General features: G+C 39.4%; 1 protein-coding gene across 1 annotated transcript in view; it reads left to right on the top strand.

Moving 5' to 3' along the window:
- ABCC9 (ATP binding cassette subfamily C member 9) overlaps positions 1–25,049 on the top strand; it is a 107,435-nt gene that overhangs the window by 55,952 nt on the left and 26,434 nt on the right. Inside the window, 13 exon segments of the mRNA XM_032472850.1 lie at positions 174–275; positions 1,950–2,034; positions 3,322–3,402; positions 9,409–9,528; positions 9,530–9,547; positions 9,695–9,820; positions 13,870–13,966; positions 15,988–16,217; positions 16,831–16,926; positions 16,928–16,980; positions 17,199–17,268; positions 19,368–19,525; positions 23,049–23,141. Of these exon segments, the coding sequence (XP_032328741.1) occupies positions 174–275; positions 1,950–2,034; positions 3,322–3,402; positions 9,409–9,528; positions 9,530–9,547; positions 9,695–9,820; positions 13,870–13,966; positions 15,988–16,217; positions 16,831–16,926; positions 16,928–16,980; positions 17,199–17,268; positions 19,368–19,525; positions 23,049–23,141 (1,329 nt within the window).

Below are 25,049 nucleotides of genomic sequence, written 5' to 3' on the forward strand. Positions count from 1 at the left end.
AACCATTAATTAATAAGGTTGATGGGTGTTAAAATGTTCTTTTTTAGAAGTTCTCCATTTCCGTCTTTGAGACGTTTTATCAACTTTAATTTTTCTTAGTTACACTAACCTACAAATGCAGCACAGCACCTTTGCATAATTTTGGTGTTTTGTTTTTCTTTTCCATTTTCCAGTAGGAACAGATACTCTGTGGCTTATGCAGCTCAAAAGCCATGGTTATTAAATGCTACAGTGGAAGAAAATATTACCTTTGGAAGTCCTTTCAACAAACAGAGGTAATTTTGCATGTATGCAATTTGGAACCAAAACAAGCTATTTCTGATCCCTCTGTCTGGTTCACAGTTTCTGGAATCTTTTATACTAGGACTTCCTTTCTTCTCTCCTTGCGCTCTTTCCATCCTCATCACCAGGTCTGTTGAGTCAACTCTTATAAAAGAAGCCTCATTGGAAGTTTCAACTCATCCTATACATTTATGGAGAACAGTTGGTACACCAAAATTAAACAGCCAAAATGGAAGTGGATGTGGGGTGATGGGTAAACAGAAAAAAAAAATCCCAGTAAGGAGCAGAAGGAGGGTTAACAATGGAAAGAAGAGGAAGAATGTGGGGTCTGAGGGGTCTAGTTACTGGGAGCAGCCAGAATATGCCATCTTTCTACCATCTGTTATTAAACACCCAGTGGAGGGTACAAAGGCACAACCCCTTCCTGAAGCCATCCCCCCAAGATGTGGGGAGGGTATTAAGACCCTAAGGGAGGTGACCCTGAAATTCAAGGAGAATGAGATTCGAGGAGAGGCATGAGGAAAGGGGAGAGAGGCTGAAAGCAGACAGTGTGGGAGGAAAAACCCGAATTACATGGGATTGTTTGGGACCTGGGAACAAACCGGAGAGAAAGGGATCTGTGTATATTGACAGCCGCAAACTAGATTGCAAAGGAAGGCTCAGATGAGGCAGTAAAGTGCCTTAAAAGCCAACTGGATATAATTCTGTGCATTCTCCAGAGACACAGCACGTGTTAGAAAAGGGACTAACAAAGTAAATGTGATCTGGCAGTGTCATGACAGATTTATATGAAATGAATCTGAATTAGCAAAAAGACATTAAGAAGTTTGTTGGAACAACAATCTGGGCGTGCCGTGTTTATTGCCTGCGCTTGGGGGTGACCATGGAAATGGAAGAAGAAGAGATGGTTGACAGAAAGCCATTCTAGAATAAGAATAGACAGATAGGAGCAGGGAGAAGAGAAGGGAGGAATCAAGAATGACTTGACTATTTTAAGAGCATTTGATGGAGAAAGTGAAACTGTTGATATTTTCCCCAGCACTACCAATCCCCGTGTCATTCCAGTATTTCCAGTCATTCCAAGTTCCAGTCCCAGCCTTACGCCAACCTGAGTGCTGTCAGTCCTCATTGTCTTCCATTTTTCCCTCCCTTCAGCATCATGATAGTGGGCACAGAGCCCCACCTGGAGCCCATGCTCTAGTCTGAGCAGCATCCTTTTGTTCCTCACACTCACCATGAACTTGTCGACCTTCATGTGGTTCCTTACGCCTCCTTTCCCTCATTTTCATTCCTGGCAAATTACAACTCATCTTTCTGGATACGCCTGACAAATAGCCCCCTCTACAAAGGTGTTGCTGATTTCTCAGAGCGGCCACTCATTTCCCCTTGTATATTCCAGGAGCACTTTGTGCCTGCCCGTCCATAGTGCCTAAAAAGGTACATTTTTATCTGTTTCTGTGTCCGTGTTCTGCTCCATTTAATAGTTGTATGAGAGTGGGAACCAGTTTCTATGCATCTTTATATCTACAAAGCTAGTGTAGAGGCTAGCATATACTAAGTTGTTCAATTAAGTGTTTATTTCAGCTTCTAAGACATTGAACCTGGGACTCAGTTGATGGGCAGTCTATTCATAGTGATCTAAAAACCCAAAACCATTTCTCCCAAAGGTACAAAGCTGTCACAGATGCCTGTTCTCTTCAGCCAGACATTGACTTACTACCATTTGGAGACCAAACTGAAATTGGAGAGAGGGTGAGCTATGGGGAATTTAATTAAATGATGAACAAACATCTAGAAAAGTCTTCGAGTTGTCTTCAACTTTTCATGGAACAAAGCCAAATCTGAGAGCTTAGGAATTGTGTGTTTTCCTAGTGACAAATTCCAGAAACAGGAGCACAGGGACTCTTGCGTATGTGTTGAGTAACCTGAGTATATGTCACATTTTGTTAGCCACTCGAGAGTCCTCAAGGGAAACGAAGCAGTCCCTGCCTTTGATCGAATGTGTTTTTCCTTACTCAGAGTTTAAATTGGTTTGGAAACTAAGATTGCTTCTGACAACTTCTTCCATTCTTGTCAGCATCTATTTATTCTTGTTCAAGTGCTTTTTTTCCTTTGTATAAACGTGTTTTACACTGATATCATATTATTCTGACCCGCTAGAAAATATTTATACCTGTAGGTAATCTTTATAACAATCTTGGCGAAAATTTTTAACTCTTATACGTGTCAAGTACTGTGCAAAAGGCTTTCTATGCATTATCTACTTTTACAACGAATCTGTTATAGGGGTGTTTTGTTATCTGCGTATTGCAGCTGGGAAAACAAAGGCTGGGAGAGATTAAGGTACTTGCCCCATCAGAGTTGTGGGTGTGGGTGGGATTGGTCTGATTCCGTAGTCTACTGTTCTTCGTGGCTCTTCTTTATTGCAGCGTAGTGTCGTGCTTAAGAGTGTGACCTTAACTCCTCTGGCCCTTAGTGTCCATGTGAGGGACAATACCTATGTATTGAAGTTGCCCCAAGGAATAAGAGAAATAAGGACTGTAAAGCCATTCATATAAGCCTGGCACATACTAGATGTTCAATAAATACTAGTTTTTAAAAATTTTATAATTAGGACTTGATTATAAGAGCCCATGGCTGTATAGTTCTGTTAAACAAAACTTGTAATTTTGAATTTAAGAGGTATAAGTTAAGTACACTACAGACGCAGTTCATGAAACAATTTCGGGATTACCTGCAGTCCTCAGCACTCACTTTGTTTGGTTTGGTTGGTTTGGTTTGGTTATTAATGTTTTTGTACAGCAGAGCTCTCTATCAGAGTGAAAGGAGGATTAATGTTATCAGTTAAAAATTTCCTTAATACAATTCAAGTATTAACCACTAAGCAGTTCTCAGTTTATCTTACCAATATTATCTCAGTTTAATAAATTACCATCAATTTAAGATTTGTTTTGATAAGTTTGAATTTTACAGGGAATTTTTAACCAACAGATTATTTACCAATGGAAAATCGAATATTTATGGCTATTTCTTCTCTAGGGCATCAACCTGAGTGGGGGTCAGAGGCAAAGGATCTGTGTGGCCCGAGCTCTCTATCAAAATACCAACATCGTCTTCCTGGTAAGAATATAGACTCGACTTTTGTTGCTACTTCATGTTTCCCTCTGGACAAATGAGTCTTTAAAAAGAAAAGTCATGTAACTAAAGGAAAGATGGTTTAGCTTGTGAAATCACAGCGAATTTGGGGAAACAAATCCTAACAGTACAAATCAGATCAATAGGTAAGGTGAGAGTTGGTGCATCCAGATTGATGTCCAAGAGATTGAGGTGCCCAAGTGGTTGCTTATAAGGGTTTTTTTTTTTTTATTTTAACCATGAGGATCATTAATGAAAGAGTGTGGATGGTGCTGGATGAGCTGGACAGGATCATAGGTCTTCTCATTTATATTTGCTGGCAAGGTAAGAAGGGCTGGAAAACACACTCTTGGTGGACGTAGGGGTAGGTAAGTGTATACTTCATTCCAGTGGTATGCAACTCAGGCTGTGGGGAAGATTTACTCTGAAGCTTCCTGAAATGATTCTTAGAAACCTTGATACCACCCTAGACCTACTGAATCATAACTGTAATCGCAAAGGCAGAGTCTAAATTATGTATCTTTGTACACCAGAAATTAACACATGGTAAATTGACTATACTTCAATTAAAAAAATAATAATAAAGACTATGCTAGGAAAATGCAAATGTCAAAGAAAGAAAGAAAGAAAGAAAGAAAGAAAGAAGAGAGAGAGAGAGAAAGGGAGGAAGGAAGGAAGGAAGGAAGGAAGGAAGGAAAAAAATGTATCTTAAAAAAGCTCCATAGATGATTTTTCTTGTATATCCTGGGTTAATAACTTGGTTCTACCTATGGATCCACAAATAAAATTTGATGATTATGTTGATTACAAGTTTGCTCTAGCTTCTTTCCTGTAGCAGGATGCAGCCATAATCAGCTTACGAGTAGACAGTTTATACCAGAGACCAGCAGGCAATGTAAATGCATCCTTCGCTTGCCTCCTCCATCTGTGCAATTATTAACCATTTATAAATCTAGTTCTCAGACCTCCCTTAGAGTTTTCATTCCATCTAATTTCAAACATCTTCAAAAAGTGGGTTGGTTTTGGACTTTTCCACTAAATTTGGGTTCATTACTAGGGATAGGAGTAGAATTTGGGCATGGTACTGGACATTCATTTCAGGTTAGTGTCCCTAAGAATACCTGTTGCCCATATTTTCCAGAAAACAACACCATAAAAGCCACAGAAGGATCTAACAGCAATCTACATAATTATAAATCTTTTTCATAATGGGAAGACCCACAACTAGAAACCACTTCTTGAATTTTGGGATCAATTAGGTGAATGATTGAACCACCTGAGGACCAAGTGACCTGAAAATCTGAAAGAGACCAAGGTCCTCTGAGTGTGGTTTTCCATCCCAGTTCATTCCACTGCCTCCAGTTTCATGACCCTTACTTACTTCGACTGTAAATCATGGAATTCAAAGAAGTCATAGGGTAAACTTATTGTGGATTCCCAGCCATTTGTTATAGGATGGCTTTGTGTATCATCTCTAATAGCTTCTTGATGACTCTCTTCTGAAGACAGACTGCTTATCTTTCGGCAATATCGAAATAAAGCAACGTTTCCTTGTTGGTCAGTGTATGAGCTTCCATTGCTGCTAAAACAAATTGTCATAGTTGGTGGCTTAAGTAATACAAATTCATTATCTTACAGTTCTGTAGGTTAGACATCCCACATGGGTCTCACATGGTTAAAAGCAAAGTGTCAGCAGGGCTGTGTTCCCTTCTGGAGGCTCCAAGGAATCGTTTCCTCTCCTTTCCCACCTTCTAGAGGCTGCTCGCATGCCTTGGCTCAAGGCTGCCTTCCTTCATCTCCACAGCCAGCAACATTGCATCTCTGATCATTTTTATTGACCATTTATCTCTTCTCCCTCTCTTCACAATTGGGAAAGTTCTCTGCTTTCAAGGATTCTTGTAATTGCTTTAGACCCATCAGGATAATCTTCCCATCTAAGGTCTTTCATCTTGATCATTAAACATACTGTGAAGATACTGCAGGATGAGTTCTAGGCTATCACAATAAAGCTAGTATTGAAATAAAGAAAGTCACACTTTTTTTTTTTTTTGGTTTCCCAGTCCATATAAAAAGTTATGTTTACTATACTGTAATCTGTTAAGTGTGCAACAGCATTGTATCTAAAAATACAACGTACACACTTTTATTTAAAGATACTTCATTGCTGAAAAATGCTAACTGTCATCTAAGCCTTCAGTGAGTCAGTCTTTTTGCAATGGTAACATCACGGTCTTGAGTATAGATCACTGTAACAAAGGTAATCATAATGAAAAAAGTTTGAAAAATTGCAAGAATTACCAAAATGTGACACAGAGACACAAAGTGAGCAAATGTGGTTGGAGAAATGGCGCGATAGACTCGTTGTGCACAGGGTTGCCTCAACCCGTGTACAGTATCTGTGAAGCACAATAAAATGGAATGCAGTTAAATGAGGTATGTCTGTATCTGCAAAGTTCCATTTGCTGGGTTAGGTAACATAGTCACCGGTTCTGGGAAGTGAAACATAGTTATCTTTGGGGACCATCATTCTGTCTGCTGCAGGTCGCTCTTATTATTGGAACGTTATTACAGAATTGAAATCTGCTTCTGTCTGTTTTCCATTAATTGGTTCCCAGTCTGTTTCTGCAGCAGCAAATATATTTCTTTATATAGTTCAACATTTTAATATTATTGTCATAACTTGCCTTAATTTACTTTTCTCTAGACTATAAGTAAGCTTAGTATTTTTAATTCTTGGACAATAATATAATTTTTATCACTTTTTAAAATTCTGGATGTAATAATGTCTGTCAGAGTCCCTTTGAAAAAGCGTGTTCTATCCAGTCTTCTGTCAGTGGACATTTAGGTTGATCAGTTAAGATTCTCTGGCATTTTTTAAAACATTATTACTCTCAGGTTACTACCTGTGTTGTCTTTTTCTTTCCTTTCACCTTCCTCCAAACCTCTGTCCCTCCTTTTCTTCTTTCTTTCCTTCTCTTTTTCTTCCTTCCTTACTTCCTCCCTCCTTTTCACCCATCAATGCTTAATGAATGTTCAGTCCCATCTTCTGTTCTGGGTAAAGGAAAAAAAAGACATTATTTCTAGCTTTAAGGGCCTTACTTGTACAAATAATTAAAAGGTTTTACGTTTTGCTCTGCTCTCTAATTAAACTTTATCGAATTACCCTTTACACAGTATCAAGGGCATGTGAAAACATCTTAATTATGTATCAAGCATATTAGTTATTTTTAAGGTTTCGTGGCATCTATAAATGTGCTGTATCAGTGAATATATTTTTAAGAGGTTATTTCCAAAATATATGTCCACCCAAAGAGTGTATTACTATTCGAGATTAGATGGAGTGAAAACTCTGAAAGAGGTCTGAAAACTAGATTTGTAAATCTTCCAACTCACTGACCCTTTCGCTGAATCACCTGGTCTACTGCTGATTCCTTCCAGTGTAGTTTTCATTTCACTTATTGTGTTCATCTCTGTTTGGTTGTTCTTTGTCCTGTCTCTTTGTTAAAACCTTCTAACTTCTTGCTCCACGCATCCAGTCTCCTCCCGAGTTCCTCGATCCTCTTCGCAGTCATTACCCTGAACTCCTTCCTGGGTAGACTGCCTGTCTCCACTTCCCTTAGTTCTCCTTCTGGGGTTTTATCACGTTCCTTTGTCTGAAACGTATTCCTCTGCCACTTCATTTTGTCTAAGTTGCTATTTGTATTTTTATGTGTGTGGTGGGTTTGTTACACTTCTCCACCTTGGAGAAGTGGCCCTTTGTAGGAGGTGTCCTGTGCATCCCAGCAATGCAGACCCCGCTGGTCACCCAAGCTAGGGGTCCCTCAGTTGTGGCGGGCTGATTGTGGGCAGTCTGGCAGGCTTGGCTGGCCGCTGGTCTGTTTGGCTGCCAGGCCCTGCCTCATGGAGATGCTGCAGACTGTTTAGGGGAGTCTGGTCATGAGGTGGCTGGTTGCAGAATCCTAGGGGCCCCCAGGGCTAGTCCTGGCTCACGACGGGGTGGAGTCAGAGTCCCGAAGACTCTGGGTCTGTTGCCCACTCACTGGCAAGTGAAGCCAGATCCTGGGGTGAGTGCTGGTCTACTGGTAGGCAGAGCTTCTTCCTGGAGTCTGGCTGCAGGGCCCCAGGATCTCATAGCTCATTTCAGATCATCACCGGGGGAGGGGGGAGTGGGGGAATATCAGTTCCTGACACAGTTGTGTATGGGGTCTGGGGTGTCTTGAAGGTTGCGTTGGCCTGCTAGTGGGCAAAGTCAAGGCCCAGCTGGTCCCAGGTTCGGATCTGGCCTGCATCTAGGGACTGTAGTTTTGTTACTTCTGGTGTCTCCTGCCTGGTGGATAAGGCTGATCTAGAGGCTTGGTCGGACTCCTGGCAGGAGGGGCCGGTCCTGCCCACGGGTGGGTGAAGCTGGATCTTGGCCCTCCAGTGGGCTGAGCCGGGTCTAGGGGCGAGCCCAGAGGCAGTGTGGGCACCATAGGCTTGAGGCAGCCTGTCTGCTGTTGTCCTGGGCTGTGTCCCCACCCAGTTAGTTGTCTGGCCTGAGGCATCCCAGCACTGTAGCCTGAAGGCTATTGGGTGGGACCAGGTCTTGGTGCTAATGAGCCAAGATGTCAGCAGCCAACAATGTTCCCCAGTATGTTTGCCAGCAATGCCTGTGTTCCCAGGGTGAGCCACAGCTGCCCCTTGCCTCTCCAGGAAACTCTCCAAGACCAGCAGGTAGGCCTGGCCCAGGCTCCTGTCAAGTTTACTTCTTTTGTCCCGTGTCCCGGTGCATGTGAGGTTTTGTGCGTGCCCTTTAAGAGTGAAATCTCTATTTCCCCCAGTCCTGGAGGGCTCCTGCAGTGAAGCCCCACTGGCCTTCAATGCCTAATGCTCTGGGGGGCTCCTCCTCCCGGTGCCGGGTCCCTGGGCTGGGGGGCCTGACGTGGGGCTCAGAACTCTCACTCCTGTGGGAGAACCCCTGAAATATACTTATTCCCCAGTTTGTGGTTCCCCCACCCAGGGAGGGTATGGGATTTGATGATATTGAGGGTCCAACCCTCCTACTGGTCTCATTGTGGTTCCTTCTTTCTGTCTTTTACTGTAGAAGGTCTTTTCTGGTAGGTTCCAGTCTTTTCCATTGATGGTTGTTCTGCAGATAGTTATGATTTTTGTGTGATTGTGAGAGGAGGTGAGCTTTTTTACTCCACCGTCTTGGCCACTCTCGCTTTCTTTTTTCTTAGTGTAGGCATTTATTGCTATAAAATTCTCCCAAAACAAAGAACTGCTTTTACTGCATCCTGTAAGTTTCAATATGTTGTGTTTCACTTTCCTTTGTCTCAAGATATTTTTTGATTTCCTCTGATTTCTTCTTTAACCCATTGTTTATTAAGGAGCATGTTGTTCAATCTCCACGTATTTGTGAATTTTCCAGGGCTGAGGTTTATGGCAAGAGTGTGTCTCAGCCTTTCCTGCCTAGTTTGATGTGTGTGTTTTCTCAGTCACCTAATGTGTAGGCATCACTCAGCTGGTTCCTGGATTCCTTTCAGAGGGAGTTGCTGCATGTGTAGCTGTATATTCAGTGCATCCGTGGTAGGAGGAAAATTCAAGAGACTCTGACATTGCCATCTTGGTCCAGAGTCTGTGCACATTTTTATTACCTAAAATCCATCTACTTCAGTTATCATTTCATTCTTTGTTTTGGTTTATTGTTACAAGTTGTTGAGTAATGTTGGGTTTTCAACTTGGAGATTCTATACATAAGAATTCAAGCCACTTTGAATACTGTTATTTACTTTTAGAATTATTTTTAAGGTGAAAGAGAAAATAGCAGCTTCATTTTGAATTTAATACCTTTTTCCATAATTTAAAGTTATTCAGAGTCTGTTTATTATAAATTGCATTTGTGGGATACTTTGCTTTGAGTTATTTGTGTTTTCTGCTTTCTAGAGGAATTTAGTGCCGAAGAGAATATTAAAAAAAATTTCATCATCTCTTCAGTTTTACTTATTGTAGGATGATCCATTTTCTGCCTTGGACATTCATTTGAGTGATCATTTAATGCAGGAAGGGATTTTGAAATTTCTCCAAGATGACAAGAGGACACTCGTTCTTGTGACTCACAAGTTACAGTATCCTAACACATGCCGACTGGGTAAGAGTGTAAAAGAAGTTTCATTAATTTTACGTTACAGTTATGTAAATAGATAGGCACATTAAGAAATGTGTTCCGAGATACAGCTAATTCACTTGGCCAATTAAGGATTTTTGTCGCAGTTCTTCTAACACGTGCTTTCCTTAGATCATAGCCATGAAAGATGGAAGTGTACTAAGAGAGGGGACTTTGAAGGACATTCAGACCAAAGATGTTGAGCTTTACGAACACTGGAAAACACTGATGAATCGGCAAGACCAAGAACTAGAGAAGGTAATTGCTCATAGTTCAGAAGAGTTCAGAGTCCAGTTCAGAAGAGTCAAACACGCAGTGTGTAATGACTAAAACAATCCTTTTAAAGAATTATTACCATTTAATGTTTGATAATATAATGGTTCTCATCTGAAACCAAAAATAATTGTATGTTTATGTATCATTAATGGACAGACTACTTTGAAACTAAAAAATTCTAATGGTATCTTTTGGATGAAGAATTGTTAGGTCTTTAGAGGATTTTTATTTAAATTTGAAACATGTTGCAATTTTATGTGTGTTTAAAACTTGAACTACTTGCTCAAGCATGCTGTTTCCTCATTTTATCTTATTTTTCCTGATATATGTCTTATTTCTCTTATCTGTCATATGAGAGTATTTTCATTCACCACTTACAGTTGGGGACTTATGAGCGAAACAAAATCTGAGACGATTTTGAAATAGGAGTAGGAAGCACTATGATATGCCACTATAATAGTGGCAGAGCATGTCTGGGGTGGAGTTGTGGGGTGGGTGAGGGAAGGTGATCAGAAGGAAGTAACAATAAAATTTTATATTTGTATAGTTTTTAAAACCAGAAATCCTTTTTTTCACGTGATCTCGTTTAATTCTCACAAAACCCCAGAAATGAGCAAAGAAAATATCTGACTTTTACAGATGGTTAAACTGGGGCTCAGAGAGGCTAAGAAACTTGCCTACAGTTGCACAGTACATATAATAAGTGGTACCAGTTGGACTTAAACCCAGGTTCACACTCAGTGTAATTCCAGTACAATGTTATGTGTGATATAAATATACATTGAATGAAATGATAACGGAGTTGGAAACCAGATGGAGGATGATGAAAGAAGAACAACTCGAGGTTGAGAGGTGAAATTATAAATTGAATTTGTGAATTTTCAATATGTTTTCTCTTGAGTTGGGACAAGGAAGTGTCCAGAATTTGGTAGTCCTGGCTAGACATGAGCATTATAAAATAAAAATCTTTATGTCAGCAAATTTCTGAAAATTTCAAGAAATTAAAATATATTATCTTATAAAAGAAAAATGATTTGTGTTCCAGTAATGAAAGGAAGATAAAAAGTCAGACAAACCATGGGATTGCTCTGTCTTCTGTGGATTTGCCAAAAACCTCAAAAGCAAACTATGTAAGAAAGAAAAGATATACGTAAAAATCTTTAGAGTAGGACAAACTGAAACGAGGATATTCATCAAAACATGACAAGGTACAATTGGCAAGAGGAATTAGGAATTACGCGGTGGGAAGCTTGATTATGAACTTCCTGGGATGGCTCCAAGTGACCGTTTTTCAGTGGTCTAGATCCCAGGGGCAAAAAAAAAAAAAAAAAAAAAAAAGACATAAGCTTAGGGAGTGGACCACGTATGGTTTACTTTGGAAAGAAGATCTGGAAGAGAGAGAGAGAGAGAGAGAGAGAGAGAGAGAGAGAAGGCTCTTGGCTTGATTGTATTGTAATACTGACATTTGTACAAGCCAAGATGAAGGTCCATTAAGTTGTGTTTAGAAACGTTGCGACCACTTGAGGTAGCACAGCTCTGTAATTAAAGACACATCACGGGGTTATAAATCAGCTGCTGGGAGACATGGAGCAAGTCGCTGTGTGGAAAAGGCGAATCCAGTTGCGAGGTGGAACAGCGGCCAGTAGAAGCCAGCACGATCCATGCCCTGGCCCCGAATCCTCACCTGGGGCTGGAGGGAGTTACTGCCACTCAGAGGATAGGCAGGCACCTGGAACTCATCTGAAGCCAGGGAGAGTCACACTGTGGGGGATAAGACCACAGCACCTTGGGGAAGTTTTCGTAGAAACAGCTTCCTGTTCAGTGTGTCATGTGGCAGGATTGCGTGTTTGCCCAACACTGGTTCTCAACTGGGGTCACTTTTGTCTTTCGGGGGACATTGGGCAACATCTAATGATATTTCTGGTTGTCACAACGAGGGGGCAGGTGCTACTTGGGCAGCCCCCACAACAGAGAATTTTCTGAACCAAAATGTCAATAGTGCTAAGGTTGAGAAATGCTGGCTGAGACCCGGAACAGATCAAGCAGGCAGAGAAGGGAGTGAAACTAAAAGATTCACGTAACAGCCCGTCGCTGGGCTTTGGCCAGAACCGTCAGTTTAAGGGTTAAGGGGTAACCAGGAAAGAATATGTTACAAGGATAGAAATGACAGCTATAAGAAGAATGAGATAAGACTTCTAGGTGATTTAAATGTTATTAAAAATTCTACCTTGGATGACATCGCTCATCATCTTCATGACGTTATTAAATAAAATAAACTAGCATCTTGGAACTTTTCCTCCCCCAGCCTCCAGTCCTCACCTGAATCCAACCCTTAGCAGGCATTCAGTAAATATTTATTGGGTAAATGAAACTAAATTTGTATTTACTTAATCCAGATTATCAACACAGTTTAAAATATTTAACCTCAAGTGAGCTTACTATGAGCATTTATTCATAAGAAAAATGAGTTTAATGATTTTTTTAGTCTCCAAGGTGTTAAATCTTTTGCTCACACAGATTGACAAGTGGAAAAAGAACCCAGTCTTCTGTTTTTCAACGTGCATGTTCATTTCATCTCATTACACTATAAGCAAAGGAGCAGGTCCTTTTAAATTTTGTGTTTTATCTAATCTCATGTACAAGTGTTGGTTTTCATATCACCTGGCACCATTAAAAGCTAACATGAAATTGTCCCTGAAAAAATACTATTCAAGAGACACTTTCACTTTGACTCTTTTTTTAAACCAAGAACTTGGAAGCAACAGATCCTTCTAGCCTAGCAAGTCTCCTATATCACACACGTTGTATGAGGCCAAACAAAACCAAAAATAAGATCACTACCTAGAGACTGATCATCAAAGAATGATTGGTTTATCAGTGTAACAAATTGTGATTTTTCTTTGTCAGCATGTACAGGAAGCCGTCAATTTACCATGGTTTCCAAAAGTGCGTAGGTCAGTTGTTTGGAACTTGGAATGCATTTCCCTGCAGCAACAGAGATATGGTTAGTTTCCCAGACAGTCCTGCAGAAGCTGGTTTAACCTGCAGTGGAACTGAACTAATACCACGATTCCAGTTCCAAAGCCAAGGGGGTGGAGTGTTGGAAGCGGAGGACTGGAAAAAACACAATGCCTCTCCCTTTCTTGAGCACAAGACAAGTCTGGAGCCACCCTTACAAGTTCACAAAGTTTGTGGCTTTTTCCCTTCTCTTTCTGCACCCACCTTCCTTCAGTGTCTGCTGAATCCCTTTCTTTTGTGCGTTTCCCTGAGAGAGATGCCCAGTCAGAAACTGACGCTGATGTAATCATTCATAATAATAGTGGTTGACTCAGGAATGTGGCCAGCAGACAGCCCCACAGTGTTAACATCACCCATCATGAGACAAAGCCCATCATTCTCAAGGCTCATTGATGGTCCCTTCCCCCACCACTAATTTTTACGGTGAGGAAACCAGCCTGGGAGACACCGAGAATAAAACTATGACACGAGGCAGTCTCCCTGGGAACTAAGCCAGAGATCAAGAATGGGAACTGTCACTGCGTTCTCTGGAAGAAGTTCAAAGTAGATACCTGTCAGGAGGAAGAAAAATTAATAATAATAATAATAATATTAGTGGATGACTGATAGTGCTCTAACCAGTCCAGAACTACATGCTTTTTTAAAAAGATAGTTATTAATGTAAATGCATCTTCAGTTAGAAACATTATAGGAGTACAGGAAAGTGACATAAAAATAAAACAAGTAGCAATGGTGACACCAGGAGGTGTCCCGCTGCCCCTGGGGTCAGCTCCATCATGTTGTTACTTTTCCTGGCTTCTTACTGCCCTGTGCCTCAGAGCTTTGACACATTTCCCTCAAACATCCACACTGGCTCCTATGACAGGAGTGGTCCATCTGTAGAGCGAGCAGAGACCCTGCCACAGTGAAGGGAACTAACGACTGGTACTTGGTACGTGTGGGTCACTCATTGGTGAGTAGAACTCGCCTGTAGGCTGTGAGCTCCTTGAATGATAGCACGATGTTTCCTGCAGGATATGGAAGCTGACCAAACAACTTTAGAGAGGAAAACTCTCCGAAGGGCCATGTATTCAAGAGAAGCTAAAGCCCAGCTGGAGGATGAAGATGAAGGTAGACCTTTTTCTTGTATTTGAAACATTCAAATGGGGAGTAGGCGGCAAAGGTTGTTTTCCTTTGGCAGTGGATCTGTGAATATGCCCGCGAGGAGTGACAAGCCTCTTTGCAGGAGGAAAAGGCCAAATCAAATGCATAATATAGAAAACGGAAAGAATAGGAGTGAAGGAAAGGTGTATGATACAGTCAACCAACAGCCGTCTCGAGGGGCTTCCCACAGTGCGTCCTAGCATTTTTGTGCTGTGTGTGAGAGGGCTGAAAGGAAAAGACAGCGGTTTGTCAACAGGTCTAGACCCCAGTTCAGATAAACTGGAAAGGTCTAATACAATGACCAAATCAAGTTATTAATAAAATCAGTCCTTTGGAAATAATAAATGCAGAATATGGAGAAAATACTCTTTTGAGAGATTTATACCCGAACCATTCAGTAAATTCTTATGGGGTCCTCATGATACTATAGCAATGAAGAATAAGAGAATTAGAAAAGCATTTGTTGTGTTTCAATTTTCTGGATCTAATAAGGTATCATGAGGGAAAAAGTTTCACTGGAAATTTCAGGAATGAGATGAAATAGTTACATTGCTTTGACATTTGTTGCCAAGAAGTTTGTAAGATAAACCACACGTAAGTCCGTGCAGTAAATATCCTATATCTCATTTTTCCTAATTGGTTTTTGCTTAAGACCACATTTCTACAAGCCAGTTAAGCAACAGAGAAAATTATAATTTCAAGCCAAAGGACACCAAAATGTACAACCTTTCCATTTCAGGTGATACAACAAATACTTACTGAGTAATCGAATAAATGAATGAATGAATGAATTTTGCACTCCAGTTTCATAGATTTAAAAATGTATTTTAAAGAATGTTTGGTGCTGTAAACAGAAAGCTTCTAGAATTAGAAACCAATGATTTCTAACACACTCTAAAAGTGCAGTCATGCCCGGTGGCTCTCTCCAGTGTTCACGTGGTGAGGATAACATTCAAAAGGCTGACTCTGCCCTTGGCTTACTGTGTAAATCCATTTTCTCAGGTGTAAGATAAGATAATAACACTTTTCTTAGAGAGTAAAAGAGGGTAATGTTTGTGGAAGAAAGAAAGAAAGAGCCCAGGATGGTACGTATTACCTAACATGTTGCTCCCCCTGGTCCATATTGTTTCTACTGCTAGCCGTTGGCCAATTCATCATGTGGACAGATTAGGTACCGGAGAAGTGAAAAAAATAATCAATAACTTCATCAACTTCTAGTCTATACTTCTAGTCAGTTTGATGTGTAATAAACCAGCAGATTGTCTCATCTAGATGTAGGTATTATGCTTATTTTTTCATTCATTCACTCATTTATTCATTTTCACCCATTTTTGATTTATTTTTTTTATTGAGGTGACATTGGTATATAACATTATGTGTTTCATGTTTACAACATTATATTCCTACTTCTGTAGGCCCTGCAGCACGCTCACCACCAAAAATTTATTTTCCACCTGCTACTATACAGTTGATCCCCTTTAACCATTTCACCCTCCCCCGACCCCTTTCCTTCTGGTAACCACTGCTCTGTTCTCTGTATCTATGTGTTTGTTTTTGTTTGGTTTGGGATGTTCATTTCTTCTGTTTGTTTGTTTTTTCTATTGCATATATGAGTAAAATTGGACAGTATTTGTCTTGTCTGACTTGTTTCACTTAGCATAATACCCTCAAGATCCATCCATGTTATCACAAATGGCAAGGTTTCATCTTTTTTATGGCTGAGTAGTATTCCATATATATATACACACACACAAATATATATGTGTATATATATGTATATGTATGACATCTTCTTCATTTATTCATCCATTGATGGGCAGTCACCTACTTTTTAAAATGATGTTTTTCCCTGCTAAAAGCATTTACAATTTCTAAGACTAATACTTGTATTTCTATAAATTTGAAGGAGGTTTGTGTGTAGGGGGGGATAATACAAATTCTATCTCCCTGTTGGCCATTGGAAGATTAAACAAGTGTTTCATATGCAGAGGAAGAAGAAGAGGAAGATGAGGATGATAACATGTCCACTGTAATGAGGCTCAGGACGAAAATGCCATGGAAAACGTGTTGGCGGTACCTTACTTCTGGCGGATTCTTCTTGCTATTCCTGATGATTTTCTCCAAGCTTTTGAAGCATTCCGTCATTGTAGCTATAGACTACTGGCTGGCCACATGGACCTCAGAGTACAGTATAAACAATACTGAAAAAGCTGATCAGGTATAGTGGGTTCTGTTTTTACATTATCAAGGAAATGTTGAGATTAATCGTGACACTTTTTACCTAGGTAGATAGACATAGCTCAGATGTCACAGGACTTTTGTAATGATTCAGTAAGTTAATTAGAGCAGGACTTTAAATATCATAAGAAACATTTAAAGATAATGCTTGGGTTTGGATTCAGGGATGTTATACACATGATATATGTGTGTGTATGTATAATATGCACACAGGACTTTTGTCATTGCTCTGATGGCATTTGATTTTAACTATCTATACCAGTGTAGTAGTCATTCTGAGATTAGAGGTAGCAAGAGAGAACTCTATGATGTAAAAAGCCAAGAATATTTCAAACCAGAAAGCAGACGCTAACACTTCCTCTGTGCTTAAGCAAACCTTGAAGGAGAGTGAAGGGAGCAAGTGGGGACTTGGCCTTGGGATTTTGGTGGGGATACTGCCCTGAGTCTCCAAGGCCTGCACTCCTTCAGCTGTCTAAACTGACGCAAGATAATGGAGTTGACAGTATTGCCTGACTTTGATATTTGACGTTCTAGTTAAAAAAAGAACTCAGTTGATAACTTCCTATGTCCTTTTTGTGTTGGCTGCTTCTTAGACCTACTATGTGGCTGGATTTAGCATACTCTGTGGAGCAGGTATTTTTCTCTGCCTTGTTACATCTCTCACTGTAGAATGGATGGGTCTCACAGCCTGCCAAAAATCTTCACCACAATCTCCTCAATAAGATAATTCTTGGACCAATAAGGTAAAAAAGGAGTTACTTTTTTATGCACTGCCCCCCCCCAATCGTAAAAGCATGCATTTTAATGTTTAATTGAAATACGAAATTTTAAAGAATTTGTTCAGTCTTTGAGCAGATGAGTGGGGATTTTCTCACTTTCCTGACCCCAAGATGTCCGTTAGCTGTACTCAGACTCCAGAGAGTTCAGTATTATCAAACATTCCAATCTGTTCATTGCCTAGATTCTTTGATACCACACCACTGGGACTGATCCTCAATCGCTTTTCAGCTGATACAAATATCATTGATCAGGTGAGTGCCTGAGTTACTTCCAAGTTCAAAAATAAATTTCTCAGTGTCAGCTAAATCACATTTTAACAGAAACCATGATTCCTGTTAACAACAGAGGATTTCTAAAACTTTAATGAAAGCCTGTTTGAATTCACATCAATATTACATGTATGCATAAATGATTTCTAGAATAAAATTTTAAAAGAAAACTAATTTCCTTCAAGTAATTCAAAATAATTTATGCATGTAGAAGAGAATACTTAGAGAATCTGCATGAAATAGAGAGAAATAGCAAAAAAAAAAAAATTAAACTTTTTCATTGTAATACAAAATGAATTTGATCAGTGTTGTATGTATCTCTATTCACAGCAAAGTTCTTACAGTTTAGTATGAATGCAGAGTGTCTCCCAGAAGTAAAGAATGGATTACCAAACTGTCTTCAATGTCCTTTACTTTGATCAGATTGGCTCTTGAGTGAGAGAAACTTTAGATGGTGTGATAGTTTAGGGAATATTTTAAAGATACCCAGTTTAGTCTTAGATCCTTAGGCTTCTAGAAGTTTACCCTGAAATGAAAGACCTCAAACTCTGAAACTGGATCACTCCAAGAACAGTCTCTTTAGGATGACTGAGCAAAGAATTAATCACATCCAGCTCTTGCCTTTTCTGATTTCACAGAGTGGCCTTATGAACATATTTTTTTTGGGGGGGGGAGATAATTAGGTTTATTTATTTGTTCTTAGAGGAGGTACTGAGGATTGAACCCAGGACCTCATGCATGCTAAGCATGCACCCTACCACTTGAGCTATACCCTCCCCCCATGAACATCTAAATTACCATCAATTTAGAAAATGAATACTTGATGCATGCAGCTGACTGAAATGCATGCTGAAAATTTTTGATGTTTTCAGTGCCTCGGTATCAGGTTACGCTGCACCTAAAACACTTCATGAGGAATACATATGGGAAAAGGAGAGACAAAACACTCCTTATGTAGAAGATGATACGATTGCTACCTACAGAGTCCAAAGCAATTAGTACAATGAAGAGCCAACTAGAAAGTTCAGCAGAGTATTTGCATAAGATGTGATAGAAAAGTCAGTAACTTTCTCTACACCAATTAAAAAATTATGTGAAAAGTAAATTTCATTTATAATAACAACAAGAACTGTGGAAATAAAAATAAACCTAATGTGAAGAAAAGCCATCCAACAGTCCTGGAAATTATGAAATCCCGTGTAGATGTAGTGAGAATTTCCCTATCAGATACCTAAAAAATACTATAAAACACTTTGATGATCACACAGAGAACAAGCAGATCAAAAGGACAAAATGGAGAACTCAAAACCACCAGCGTATCTTGAATCTGAAAGAAAAGAATTATTTCTTCAGTAAAGGATATTGGGACCATTAGCTATCTATAAACTACAAAACAAATATATATGTTATATAAAGGGCCATATAATAACATAAAGCTATAAAATAAAATGTAGGAGAGTAGTTTTAGAATTTTGGGTTGAAAAGGTCTTATTAAGTTAGGCACAAAACTCAGAAACAGTAAGAGAAAAAAGCCAAAGGAAATGACTCTAAAATTTTAAAATTCTGTTGAGCTAAAAGCATCAAAGAGTAATTTAAAATATAATAGATTCATTGGGAGAAAAACTAGCAAAGAATGAGAGCGAGCAATTACAGAAAATTATTTTAAATATCTTGCAGTAGAGGAACAGCTAAATACATTTTTTAATACAAGGCAGCCATTAAAAAGAAATAGACTTGTATAGAGTGGCATGGGGAGATTTACAACCCTTCTTGTTCAGTAAAACAAAACAAGCAAATGGACAAATAAGATTTAGGGTATAGTACTATGTATAAAATCCCACAAGATAAATACATAGATAGGTAAATGACCCATGGAAAGTAGATAGGTAGACAGATGGATAAATATACTAGACTATGGGAAGTAAGTGACGTGGAAGGAGTGATGAATTGCTTACAGTGAAAATGTTTATACACTACTTTTGGAACTATGTAACGTTAATATAAAGTGAATGTTTTGTTGCCATATGACCAACGTTTCATTTAAGCTAAAACATTTTCCTTTCCAACTACCTTCTTAATAGCACATCCCTCCAACTTTGGAATCCCTAACTCGCTCCACACTGCTCTGCGTGTCTGCCATTGGCATGATTTCTTACGCTACCCCTGTGTTCCTGGTTGCACTTGTGCCTCTGGGGGTCGCCTTTTATTTTATCCAGAAATACTTCCGAGTGGCCTCTAAGTAAGTAAAACAATGTTCTGTTCGTCTTCAAAAGCCTACAGTTTTGATTTACTGTGATCCAGATTTGCTGTAGTGTTTTTCAAGATAAGATATGGAATTTGGAAATGAAACCTGTTCTTAACATGATGAAACCTATCTTGATATTGTGTTTCATTTGGAGATATATTTTAATTGCTTCTATAATTGGTTGTCTGAGCCTTACACGGTCTGGACATGTATTAATGTGTGGACTGATCTGTTGAATTTTGAGTCCACAGACTGTGCCAAATTTTTCATGCCACAGTCCTTTTTCAGAGCCTGACATTGACAGATAACTTATGAAATTAAACATAGTCCCAAAGAATAAGCAATTTAATATCATTATATTCCACAGTGGGGAGGAACAGGTAAAATATTTTCAAATGCTTAAAATGCATTTTGTAAAAGATTAGTGGAAGTTAAAAAAAATGGTTAAAGAGATAAATCAGAGTGATAACTGTAAAAGTAGAGCATCTGGAATGTCTGATGGGAGTGCTGTAATTTTAAGTTTGGAAACTTTCAGATTGGATCGTTTAGCATGCACTTGATCGTTAGCCAAGTAAATAAAAGATAGCCATGAATTTTAAATTCTTCTATTAATATAGGATTTGTCATTTGCTGAGATGTTGAATAATTAAGTGAAATACAGTACCAGTTGTTTTGAAATTTCCGGTTTAACTTTGAAACCTTGCTTTAAATAGTACAGTAAATTTTATATCACTGCAGTAATCACTTTATTTCAACAAACACTTATGAAGCATTTACTGTGTTGTAAATAACTGTGTAAGCCCTGTGGCAGAGGAAGAGTTCAACAAGACAAGAACCAGTTCTCAAGAAACTTACAGTCTCTTGGGAAGATAAAACATACAGTAAACTTTATATGTGGATTAAGTGCTGAAATAGGGGGAAAATATTGAGTCCATTCAGTAAAATGAAAATACTGAATAAGACTTGAGTGCAGGGAAATTAAGAAAAATCATTAAGAAGAAAAAGCAAAATTATAGTTCAAAACCTCTGAATATATCATGCAAAATTTCTTAATTTAAAAATATAGTTGTTTCTCCCTCCAGGCTATGAATTAGCATCCTTCAAATGTTAAGGCTGTTCCCTCGAGTGTTTTTTTCATCCCCAGGCTCTTCCCTTTTCTTGTAGCAAATTCAGACCAAAAGGAAAAGGCTAGCCAGTAAATTCACTCATTCATTTCTTCTGGCAGTTTTTGCTGATGTTGTTTGCTGGAGGGGCAAAAAAGTCCTGTTCCTTCATTGAGGCTGACTATTTCCAAATCTATCCTTGCCCTCTGGCCACTGCTACTACACAGTCATGTCTAACCTCAGTTACACTACTCATCTGAGCCTGTTTTCGCCCCTGAGCAATACAAATGAAGTGCAAAGGCCAGGCAAATGGCCCTAGTGCATTACAGGTTTGAATTGCAAATTCTATTCATTATAATTGAGAATAATCTGTTAACACTGATAGTTAAAATATGCAAGGGATGATCATTTTTATTTTTAAATTTTTGTTTAATAAACTAAGTACCGTTTATTTATTTCTTAAATGGAGATACTGGGGATTGAAACTAGGACCTTGAGCATGCTAAACCTGTGCTCTACCGCTGCCCTATACCCGAAGGGTGGTCACCTTTAACGAATGAACATTGATAATAGATTATAAGGTATTCTTACTTGAAATTCCCTTTAGGTTAGCAAATATGACCATGATATTAAATCTCACAGACAAAAAGATCCTTCTAAGATGCTGAGATTTAACAGAACTCACCCACATTGAAAAGCTCAGGCAATTTAACAGACTATTTTGTAAACACAGAAGGGAATTAAGGTGGGGGACTAGCTACAGGAAACACCATGAAATTTTGAATATTTACAAAGACCTAATGTGTGGTTGCCTCTGCAAGTCAGTATTTCCTATTTACAAGAATACAAAATCAAGCTGCACCCTTACCTTTTTGGTTTCATAAAATACAGTCTTATAAACAGAAGTTTCCTCCTTCCTAATTTTTCCCCCTTCATGATAGACCTCGATGTAGTGACCACCTGTGGCTTGTGTCAAGTTTACAAATAACCACTTAGTTTTATGTTGAAAAATCTCAGACTTTTCACATTCCTTCATAATCATACTCCTCCTCCTTGCTCTCTTTCCTTCCCCTCAGCTGCAGTTTCTAAAGTGAGTAAATCCATCTTAGAAACTCAGAAAAGACGTTGCGTTTGTTTGTGGGATTATATAGGCAGCCCGGTATGGCCTCAGATTGTGTAACGGTTGAAGATTATGTAACAGTGTAATCAATTCAGTTGACTCTGGTGGGTGAATGTCAACGTGCCTACTCTAATCCTCAACCCCAAAGACCTAGAGAAAGGCGGGGGAAAAGGCTGAAAAGAAAAAAGAGGCATGTCTTGAAACACCTGGTATAACTCTTAGCCTGTGTTCTAGAAAAGCTAGCTTATATGATTTAAAGGCGTCTTCAGGGAAAGGGTCTGATTCAGGCATTTCACTGAGCACTTTATATACCTATAAATGTACAGTTCCTCAGAGGACCAGTGAATAGGCATACCATAAGGCAGGGATTCAATCTCACTGTGGCCAAAGCCAACTCATTATCTTTCTCTTCCAGTATCTTCATTCTCTGCCCCCTGGTCCTGGTAAATAGCGCTGTCATTTTCCGAGTCCACTAAGTAACCACCAAGCCATAGCTGACCCTCCTCTCTTGTTCTCTCCGCAGTAACTAGTTGATTGTAGCAGTTTAGAAGGCCACTTCTAGTAGGCTGTCTCACAGTCCTCCCCCTAGTTTCAATTTCACCAGCAATTTCACACTAATTCAGAAGTGCTGTAAAACTTCTTACATAGACTTATCCTAACACACTCATTCTCTTCCACTCTTTGCACTGTCTCCCAAGTTATGTTGCTTTAACATGGCTCTGGTCATTTTATTTCTAGTTCTCAGTGGTTTTCCCCAGCCTGTCCAGGATCCTCCTCTATCTAGCCCCATCCATTCTTTGTACAGCCTTTTCCCACTACAACACCTCCAAAGGATTCTGGACACTAGCCAGACCTGAACTCACCAGTGCTTTAGTCTTCTGGACGTGGTTTTATTGTTCCCTTAGCTGGAATGCACTTCCTCTTATCTGTTCGGTTGAAGCCCTCCTCATGCTTAAGGTTTGGCCTAAATTCCGCCTGCTTAAAGCAAGTATTACCCATATCCTACATATGACTGGATTGCTCATTCCTCTGTGTCCCCATAGCAGTTGACTTCAGCTGTTGTACAAAGCTGATGTTTTTGTACCACACATTTTATTCCTCCTTGACCCACATTCATCATCACGTACTCATCTGTCTCTTCCTCTTTAGATTGTAAACTGCTGGGGTTTTTGTTCCTTGAGTGCTAGAGGAAAAGAGCTGTGGTGACAAATAGTAACCTTAGTTTAGAGTGAACCCTGTGGTCTTTGACTCTGAATGAGTGTGGAGCTGATTTTTGCACTTGTCTCTGCCCCAGGGACCTCCAGGAACTCGACGATAGTACCCAGCTCCCTCTGCTTTGCCACTTCTCAGAAACAGCTGAAGGACTCACCACCATCCGGGCATTCAGGCGAGTGAACGTGTTTTCCTTTGTTAATTAGGCAGTTACGTCATCAACGGTTATTCACCTACAAAACACTGGCGGCTGATCCCGTTTTTGGATGCCCACTGTGTGCATGGCAGTGTTCTCAACTAGCAGTGAGAAAGATGTGGCAAAAAAGGATCAGAGTTAGAGGTTAGTCACTGGAAGTTTTAACAAGGATAAAGAAAGAATTAAGCATCTTGTGGGAAAGATACTAGCTGTGTGATTTAGACCAGGCTTTTAAATTCTTTGGCCTCACTGGTGAAATGGGGAAATCAGTTTTGCTTCTTAGGGTTGTTGTACTCAGTGATGTAACGCAGGTATAGCATTAACCACAGTGGCTAGAAAGGAGCACCCAATATGCAAGTTAAAATAAATGTATTCGTAATAATAATAATAGTAAAAGAAGTATTACTACATCAAAGTTATTTTAGGATTTAATCAATTTTCTTCAATGTTGGTAAACAGAGTAATAACCCAAGCTTTTAATCAAGAGTGTCTGCTTAACACTCAAAATTTTCCCTATTCAGGGAAAATCAGAAAAGAAGGTGGCATTACTGAATGTCACCTAATCTAGAAAATCGAAAATCGACATCTTAACGTGTTATATTCTTCTGCAGTGCTGAATGCAAACATGTATTGATTCAGTTAGAGATTTTCCTAACCTAAGAAATATTTAATATTTTACATTAAAAAAATCAAAAGGTAGAATATAAAGCTGCAGCCATCTACAACATGCATCACAGAACTTCTGCATAAATCTACCCAGGTTTCATCATGGAGCATTTATACTTTCTGCAGTGATGTGTTTTCCCAGCAGAGTGTGCAGTGCCTTTTACTGGTGATGGTAAAAACCATTTATTGACTTTGGATGTGGGTATTAAGACAAAATTGATATTCTAATAGTAGCCAGCAATGCCCAGTGGTAATAAAGTACACTGTATTAAAAATTACATTTTTCGCCGGACAAGTCCTCTGAAGTTCATTTATCTGAGTTTTGAACACAGGTAGGATGCAACTGGTTGCTGTGGATTTACAAAAACTGCAAAGACAGGGCCTTTCATTTCCACCCCATATAGATACCACGGGGAAATAGGTAAGATAACATGGCAGGTGGGGGACAAGCAGTGCCCGGATTCGGGCAAGCTGGGAGGTGGAACGTTTCATGGGTTCAACAGAAAACAGTGTCTATTTTCTCCATAAAGAACCGGCGAGGTCATTTTCCGAGAGTGGTGAGGACTAGAGTCAGGTATCACTTCTTGAAGGTAATGAGGATGGTTTACAATGAAAGAAGAATTGACCAAGAGTCAAGGTTTAGGCTTTTCATTTACCTTTTCCACTAGACACATGAGCAGAATTTGGCATGACTCTTCCTAATTTTACATCAGGAAAAATGCTAAGTAGACATAAAAGGGAGAAAATCCTCCATGTCCCCTAAGACTTGAATTATGATCGGAAGAAACAAAAGGACAACCCAACATTTTTGTAGATGTGCCTGCATCATATTTATCCAGAGTTGGATCTTCCAGGGTTCATTTGTAAAATAAATATTAAATACCACAAATATCAGCATTTTTCAAACCAAGGACGTGTCAAAATGTAGGGCTAGTGCTGCTCCCATGGGGGAAAAAGAAATTCTGGAATCTTTACGTTTGGCGATTTGTGGTTAAGAATCAAACACGTTCGGCTTGCGTCTCCTTGCGACTACTATGAAACCACAACTGACTGCTAAACAACCATCGAAAAAAGACTGGAACCTAGCAAAAATGATCTTCTGCAACTGGAAACATAAAGAGGAAACCACAGCAGGACAGGGAAAGCGTGCAGATGAAGAACTGAAGAAGCCAAAATTCTCTCCATGAGAAAAAAAATGAAAAAAAAAAAAATTACAAAGAA

This window comes from Camelus ferus, chromosome 34 (assembly GCF_009834535.1).
Source record: "Camelus ferus isolate YT-003-E chromosome 34, BCGSAC_Cfer_1.0, whole genome shotgun sequence".
In the NCBI taxonomy this organism is placed as follows: domain Eukaryota; kingdom Metazoa; phylum Chordata; class Mammalia; order Artiodactyla; family Camelidae; genus Camelus; species Camelus ferus.